The sequence below is a fragment of the Barbus barbus genome (genome assembly GCF_936440315.1).
Source record: "Barbus barbus genome assembly, chromosome: 11".
Classification (NCBI taxonomy): Eukaryota; Metazoa; Chordata; class Actinopteri; order Cypriniformes; family Cyprinidae; genus Barbus; species Barbus barbus.
The window spans coordinates 26,505,211-26,513,722 of NC_136739.1; the positions used below are offsets into that span (position 1 = coordinate 26,505,211).

At 38.6% G+C, this 8,512-nt stretch overlaps 1 protein-coding gene across 2 annotated transcripts; it reads left to right on the forward strand.

The window, feature by feature from the left end:
• Positions 1 to 1,522: 1,522 nt before the first annotated feature.
• Positions 1,523 to 7,863, forward strand: LOC306876940 (leucine-rich repeat-containing protein 3-like). 2 transcript variants are annotated; one of them, XM_079428392.1, is made up of 2 exons: positions 1,523 to 1,669; positions 3,919 to 7,863. In XM_079428392.1, exon 2 carries the CDS (start codon positions 4,272 to 4,274, stop codon positions 5,070 to 5,072), a length of 801 nt encoding a protein of 266 aa, XP_079284518.1. In that variant the 5' UTR covers positions 1,523 to 1,669; positions 3,919 to 4,271; the 3' UTR covers positions 5,073 to 7,863. The 2 variants fall into 2 exon arrangements, with proteins under 2 accessions (XP_079284518.1, XP_079284519.1); XM_079428393.1 differs by having other exon boundaries at positions 4,045 to 6,641.
• The last annotated feature ends 649 nt before the right edge of the window (positions 7,864 to 8,512 follow it).

Genomic DNA, 8,512 nt, shown 5'->3' on the forward strand with positions numbered 1-8,512 from the left:
CAACAGAAGCAATTAAGGTAATAACTTGCACTAGGCAAATTTGTTCACTTGATGTAAATCACATCCTGTAAATGATGTGATTTAACCGGTGGATGGTGTTGGCAGGAACACAGTGGTGGTAAGTAATTAAACGCTTTTGATTTCACACTTTTAATTATCTCCAGAAATACAGCCCTGTTTGAAACTGGAGTCATTGTAGGCTATATAGGTTTTAGAAAGCCAAAATGAAAAAAGGAGCAGTTTTCTTATCTTTACCTTAGGGAAAAACCCTGAACCACCACGTTTAATAGGATTCTGCAAATGATGTGCCTGTGAGGCTTTCAAGAAAAAATGTTGTGATGTGCAACCAGACAAATAGGTTGAGGACATTTATATTCTCTAATTTCTTACTGCCCTCAGCACAAATTGTTGTTTATTCACAGAAGAGATCTACATTGAAGAAACATTTGGATTCATAAACACAAAGTTAACACAAATATAATTTTATCTTCATTTTACACACAGCAGTGCATCCAGTTTCATAAGACTTGTGCGTATGTCATATGAGCAAGGTTTTGACAAGTGGCTCCCGTCGTGTGCAGTGATGGTCTGACCTGTCAGCTGTCACTGACAGACTACTCATTATGTTGAGTCATTTTATATTCTGCAGTCCTGCCAAAATAAGGAGATGTTGGGTATTCTAGGGTCATGATGAGGGATTTGAATTAGTTCCTAAATCATTTCACAGTCAGGTCATTACTACTGTGTTTTATGCAAGTCTGCAAGTTATTATAGCCTAAAACATGCAATAAAATATATAAATAAATAAAATAATAATAAAAAAAACCCTTTGCTTTCTTTCATTAACCTCTCCCTGTCTAGCTAGCATTTACTCTGAACAATCCCAGTTGCTCAAAAAAAAAAAAAAATATATGCCTATATATAAGTAAATAAATAATAAAAAACAACGTGACGTGCCCGCGACCGCTTGCACCTTGTGTTTGCGGCTGAATGCAAATGATCATAATTGATGGACAACTATGCCCATGAAAAGACATCAGACTCCGGTGCCAAGAAAAAAAAAAAAAAAAAAAAAAAAAGATGAAAACGAAGCCCGTCACTTTCAGGTGACTGAAACTTTTTGGGGTGTTGAGGTTAATAACGTGTTTTAATGTTGGTAATAATTTCACCACCATCAACGCATCTAAAGTTAGTCATGGTTTTAACACGAATAAAAAATAAAAAAATGAAAGAAATCATGATTCTTGTTATTTAAAACAATAAAATATTAAGAAATATTAAGATAATATTTTAAATATTTTTTCAAATATTGCAAGAAAAGTGGTATTTTTTTTTTTTAAGTTCTTCAAACACTAAACGACTCTCACTGTCTACCGATGTAGCCTGCAGAATGTACCACTGACTGAACGAACCTGTTACGGAATTATTCCTCTTGAAAAAGCAATTGAATGAATCTTTGTGGTGAACCGATTCGGAAGATTCGAATCACTTGAGTGAATCAAAATCCCCACCACGAGCAGTCAGTGAGATGCGGGTGGAGCGAGCACCATCAGCCTCCGGAGCAGGGCTCAGCATCCAATCAGCGCAAGGCGGATGTCTTATAGGCTGTGTGCTCCTCACTTTTACTCACTGCAAAGGCGACTGATCCACTGAACTATCAACAAGTATGGTAAGCCATTATGAAGCAATCAATTTATATTAAAAAAGGCTAACTTTCTAATCGTTTTCAATTTGAAACCACACATGAAAAGGATAAAGGCAATAAGTTCGTAAATGTAATTCGTTTTGGAAAGTGCTGGGGATTTGTCTTGTTTTTATATGGTTATGCAATGTTTTTGTTGCAGTATTATTTTAATATCGCTGTTTTTACGTCTTTTGTAGTTCTCTACACGGTTACTCTTTGTTTCTCTTCATTTCTCGTGTTCAGTCAGTTGTTAGCATTTACCAAGTCCAGCCTCGTACATTTTCAGTATAAAGTGTTTACCAGCAGCACAGCCATCGTCTTGACCAATAACACTGAGAGAGGAGAGAGAGCTTGAGATAAAATATTACATTATTTTATTTTAAATATTACATTATTTTACCTAGTTTATTTTCAACAGTTGGCTCAAATAGTGTCAAAGATAGGATATATTTATTTATTCTTGAGGTTAAAGTGCCTTACCTCAGAAAAAAAAAAAAAAAAAAACCTTTTGTCAGACTAGCGAGGGAAACATGAATGTCTCCTTCTTCAATTAACAATGTAGTGAAGCAATATTCACAATTGATTAAAGTTAAATGTTTGCAAGATAAATTGCCTGTTGTTGACACATTTGGCTTTTAAGTTCATGTAAGTTCATGTCAAACGTTGCTGTTTAAGCAGGTTTTGTTTCCATTATAATTGTTTAATGCTAAAGAAAACCTGCCAGGTATAATTATCAACGTTTCTAACATTTTTAATTGTGGTTGCATTAGCTATTTTTCAGTATTATGTGTGATTTCTATAGGATATTTGTAAAAGGCACTTCTGTGACAATATCTAACTGCAACCAAAATGTGCTTGCTGGAGCTGTACTGTCACAATCTCACTCTCTTTCGCAACACACCTTAATAGATGAGCCATGTACTCGCATCCTATTGGATTCTAAACGTGGCATGTGGTTTTAGCGTCCATCACAATAATCAGCTTCTGTTGCTGAGCTGCTGCTGAACCAGCAATCAATCCTGAGCTGTGTTGCTTATTGCACACTGTATATTGCCAGTGAATTAATCTTTTATTTTGACATGTTCATGATGATGTATTCCACATGTCTCGAGTGCTGCCTGTGACAAAGTTTCACTGGAAAGAATGGAAGTCGCTTCACTGCATCATGCGTTCGGCATATTAATATTATCTACCTGCCTTACGGCCACTTGTAAAATGAGTTGCTGTCTCAGCAGAGGGGGTTTTGACAAAGTACAAGCTATCCATGTAGACTGGTTCCTCAAAGGGCAGTCGTGATCTGATTGATCGGCTCAATGTAAGGAGTTCATTATGATCTGTTCTCAAATGAAGTATTCCTCTCCCTTTATGGAAGTTTAGAAACCTGAAATGAAAATCTTGTGATGTTTTCCACACCCTCATGTTGTTCTGACAGTGTTTTATTTTCATTATTCCATGACACAAACAACACAGAAGGTCTAAGCTGCACCAAGCTTTGTTTGAATAATCATCAACTCTAATTTAATCAAATTTTTTCACAAGACTTGAAATACAGTTGTCATATTGACAACTTTTATGATACGCCTGAAGCTTTTTTTTTTGTCCTTCTTGAAGTGTATCAGTATTGAAAACCACTGGAATATTCTGCCTATTTCCTCTATTGTATTTCACTGATGGGACAAATTCAGATTAATTTTTTTGTTCTATCAGTAGAGTTTCTAATAGCCATTAATGAGCATTGTGTTGCTATGCAGTAAATGAGAAATTGATTTGTTTTGTTTTATAAATCAGTCCTTTCTCATATAATGAGATTAAATGCAGCATGACAAATGCATTTATCTGCAAGATTATGGGACTTAAATAAAATAGTTTTGTAATGGTTGGAGTCATTTCAGGTCAGAACACTCTGTGATACATTGCTTTGCATGTTACAAAGGATATGTTAAAGTAATTCACCAAAAATGAAAATTCTGTCATCATTTACTTACCCCCATGTTGTTCTTGTCCTTTTGATGAATGTTGGAAACCAGATAGTTTTGGTTACCGTTGACTTCAATTGTAAGGAGAAAAAAAGATTTAGAAAATGATGGCGGAAAGTAATTATTTTTTTTTGTGTGAACCATGCTTTTAAAGCCACCTTTAATTCATATTTAAATGGATCAAATATTAATTCATGCTACTTCACATTAACGTCTGTTTGTGTGGGTGATTCTTCTGTTCTCCTTTCATTCTTGCAGTTTCCAGACTTGGCAGGAGGGATGTTAAGTGAATGAAGCCTTCTTCACATCCTTCTTCTGCTTTTGGCTTCTAATTAAAACTTGGCTGTAGAACATTTCCCTCTCAAATGTTTAATTGTCTTTCAGATGTTGATGGACTCATTTGGATTCTCTCCAGGACACTTACAATGACTTCAAACACCTGAAAATTATAAATCATTACTCCACATGTGCTCACAGGGCGTTAATAAGGAACTCCCACTGTTGGAATGACACCATGACCTGTAATGTTTATTCATTCATTTTTCAATATGACTTGGATTAACAATGACTGCCCTTGAACTGTAGAGCATTCAGAAAGTAAGAAGCTGGACATGACTTTCCCTGGAGGGGCTCATGTGTCAAGGAAAGTCTTCTTCCCTCATGGCTCTCCCCTTATCCTGAGATTCGTTTTAGCTGTGATTGGTTTGAGTGCAATGGGTTTTGCGTGCCCCAAGAGTTGCCACTGCTCCGAGAGGAATGGCTTGACGGTAGTGCAGTGTTCCTCTCGCAACCTAGAAGAGATTCCCTCCGACCTTCCTCACGAGACTGTTTCTCTTCTTCTGTCCTCCAATCACATCACCAAAATCCCGAACCAGGCTTTTAAAAACCTTCCCTGGCTCCAAGAGCTGGACTTGTCAAGGAACGCCATCGAAACCGTGGACGCTGGGGCTTTTCAAGGTGTTACGGATAGCTTGCGGGCGGTCGACTTGTCCCATAATCACATGCAAAGCGTCCCTAAGGAGGCCTTCGCTCGGCTGCATGCCAAGATCAGCCTCTCCAACAACCCATGGCACTGTGAGTGCACACTTCAGGAGGTGTTGCGCGAACTCAGGCTGGATCCCGAGACTGTGAACGGGGTGAGCTGCCACACCTCTGTTCAGGAAGAGTATGCCGGCAAGCCTGTCATCCAGGTCTTGGATTCGGGCATCAATTTTTGTAACTTCCACCATAAGACAACCGATGTGGCCATGTTTGTCACCATGTTTGGTTGGTTCACGATGGTTATCGCTTATGTCATCTATTACGTACGACATAACCAGGAAGATGCTAGGAGGCATCTGGAGTACCTCAAGTCCCTGCCAAGTAGCTCCCAAATTAGTAAGGACTTTGACACAATCAGCACTGTTCTCTAGCATCAGTCAATACAGTGTAGGAGTGAATGTGTTTGGCACATTGATGATGGCACAACAGCAAGCCTTATAAGGGAGAGCGGGGTAAGATGTGTCATTTACTCAGTTTGTCCTCAAGGAATCATTGAGAAACCTGTATTTGTATGTACTTAAAACATTTTCATATACAGTGGGGCAAATACGTATTCGATACACTGCCGATTTTTCAAGTTTTCCCACTTACAAAAAATGGAGAGATCTGTAATTTTCATCGTAGGTACACCTCAGCTGTCAGAGACAGAATATTAAAAAAAATCCAGAAAATCACATTGTATGATTTTTGAGTAATTAATTTCCATTTTATTGCATGAAATAAGTATTTGATCACCTACCAACCAGCAATAAGTCTGGCTCTCACAGACCAGTTAGTTTGTCTATAAGAAGCCCTCCTATCCTCAACTCATTACCTGTATTAATTGCACCTGTTTGTACTCGTTACATGTATAAAAGACACCTGTTCACACACTCAATCAATCATACTCCAACCTCTCTGCTATGTGCAAGACCAAGCTGGGATGGGCTACAGGACAATAGGCAAACCGCTTGGTGATAAGACGACAACTGTTGGCGCAATTATTAGAAAATGGAAGAAATTCAAGATGACTGTCAATCTCCCTCGGACTGGGGCTCCATGCAAGATCTCGCCTCGTGGAGTATCAATGATCCTGAGAAAGGTGAGGGATCAGCCTAGAACTACACGGGAGGACCTGGTCAATGACCTGAAGAGAGCTGGGACCACAGTCTCAACGGTTACCATTAGTAACACACTACACCGTCATGGATTAAAATCCTGCAGCGTGCGCAAGGTCCTCTGCTCAAGCCAGCACATGTCCAGGCCCATCTGAAGTTTGCCAAATACCATCTGGATGATCCAGAGGAGGCATGGGAGAAGGTCTTGTGGTCAGATGAGACCAAAATATAACTTTTTTTGGTATAAACTCCACTTGCCGTGTTTGGAGGAAGAGGAAGGATGAGTACAATCCCAAGAACACCATCCCAACCGTGAAGCATGGGGGTGGAAACATCATGCTTTTGGGGGGATTTTCTGCAAAGGGGACAGGATGACTGCACCGTATTGAGGGGAGGATGGATGGGGCCATGTATCGTGATATTTTGGGCAACAACCTCCTTCCCTCAGTAAGAGCATTGAAGATGGGTCGTGGCTGGGTCTTCCAGCATGACAATGACCCCAAACACACAGCAAGGGCAACTAAGGAGTGGCTCCGTAAGAAACATTTCAAGGTCCTGGAGTGGCCTAGCCAGTCTCCAGACCTGAACCCAATAGAAAATCTATGGAGGGAGCTGAAACTCCGTGTTGCCCAGCGACAGCCCCGAAACCTGAAAGATCTGGAGAAGACCTGTATGGAGGAGTGGGCCAAAATCCCTGCTGCAGTGTGTGCAAACCTGGTCAAGAACTACAGGAAACGTCTGACCTCTGTAATTGTAAACAAAGGTTTCTGTACCAAATATTAAGTTCTGTTTTTCTATTGTATCAAATACTTATTTCATGCAATACAATGGAAATTAATTATTAAAAAATCATACAATGTGATTTTCTGGATTCTATCTCACAGTTGAGGTGTACCTACGATGAAAATTACAGCTCTCTCCATTTGTAAGTGGGAAAACTGAAAAATCGGTAGTGTATCAAATATTATTCGCCCCACTGTAGAAGAAAAAATATATAATTGAGAATATTTTATTTTAAATATTTTCTTCTAATAGTATTTCATGCAATTGGAACCGAAGCTTACCACATGCCAAACATACATGAAATGTATCTTTTTTTTTTCAATTTGCTTTGACAATAAATTGTCTGCTGCAGAAAATTTTGATTGACCTGCAAAACGCCACACTTTTTCGAATTAAAAGGCACCTCTTATTCAATATGCAGCTGCTTATTGAGCTGAATCCTTTTAAAATATTTGGTCCAGTTTGATCGATTATAAAAATGGCACATCTTGCCCTACTCTTCCCGAGTTCCCATATTATTTGATTTGATTGTGAATGTTTTTCATGGGTTTTCGCACAATGAATGTGTTGACAATTGTTCTGCGATGCAATTCAGTGTTCCCATTCACGCACCCTCAGTCGACCTACATAATTCCTGCAGTCTTTGTGGTGGCCGCTTTGTTCCTCACGACAGGAAGCTGCAGAAGCTCCGTTTTTTCTGCAGGTGCTTATCCCATTATTTCTTGAATTGGTTTTATTAATTTGTATGCTAATTTAATGGTGTTTCAGAACAGAATATTAAATGCTGGATTTATGGGTTATTTTTTGTTATTTTATAATGCTGACCAAGTAGAGCAAGTACATAATCACTGCCAAAAAAAACAAATCCCATCAGTTAAGCTCTGCCTTGATAACTGGAAACTTGCCCCATTTTTGGCAGAGTTCTATTTACTCAAGTGCCTAATCCTGGTACCTCAGCACCAATACACTGTGCATTGGGCATTATTTGGTTTGCTATCTCTGTTCTTCTACAATCAAAAATAATCGTTTAATAGTGAGTGTAAATTAGAACCGTGTCAAGTCTCAAGTGAACATTTTGGTGTATTTTGTAGATTTATCAGATTGATAGGTCAATTATATATGATTAGAAGATTTCATGAGATGACATTAAAAATGGATTTTGTCACCTGTGTGTTAGTTTAAAAGGGCTTGCAGGTTATATTTCCTGTAGACTAATGTGTATTTCTGTCCTCATGTATCAGTTTTTCATTGAGCCTTTCAGTAGTAGTGTGTATATCATAGCAACATAAGAAAATAAAAATGCTATTAGAAGGACTCTGCCTTCCTACCTACTTCTAACAGACTTTTAGATTTCTTCATTGTTTTCTAAGTAGCAATCAATCTACTGTATGAATGAGCTTTTGCGGACATGTTCAGCAAACAAAAAATCGATAGCTTTGGGTCCTTGATGTTATTTACTTTTGTTTTTCTGTGAGTACTAGGTGCAAAACAATGCCTTGCTGTACCTTCAGGGATTTCTTGAGGAGTCATACCACTGAGACTGGATATTATGATTGCTTTCCTGTCCAGGGGGACCGAGGTCTTACCATATGTGAGCCTGTAGCTCTAGATCAATAGCAGATTTATTACAGGGGAAGGTTCGGAATGCTGCAGTGAGCTTTAAGTCATGCTGTTCGGGGACTAGATGGCACCCTCAATACAGTGGCGATCTATCAAACCAAATTGTAAGAGAAAATGACTGTGTTTGTGCTTCTGTCTTCAAAGCAAACCTTGAATGGGTGGTCCATCTCAGCGTTAATGTGATCGTGTTTAGTACTCAAGTGCTCCGTAGTGATTTACTATTTCTGTTTGTATGTAAACAAATGACCCTATAAGAATGTGTAATGTAGTATTTATATATAGTAGTACTGTTTGTGAAATCCTGGAGGTTT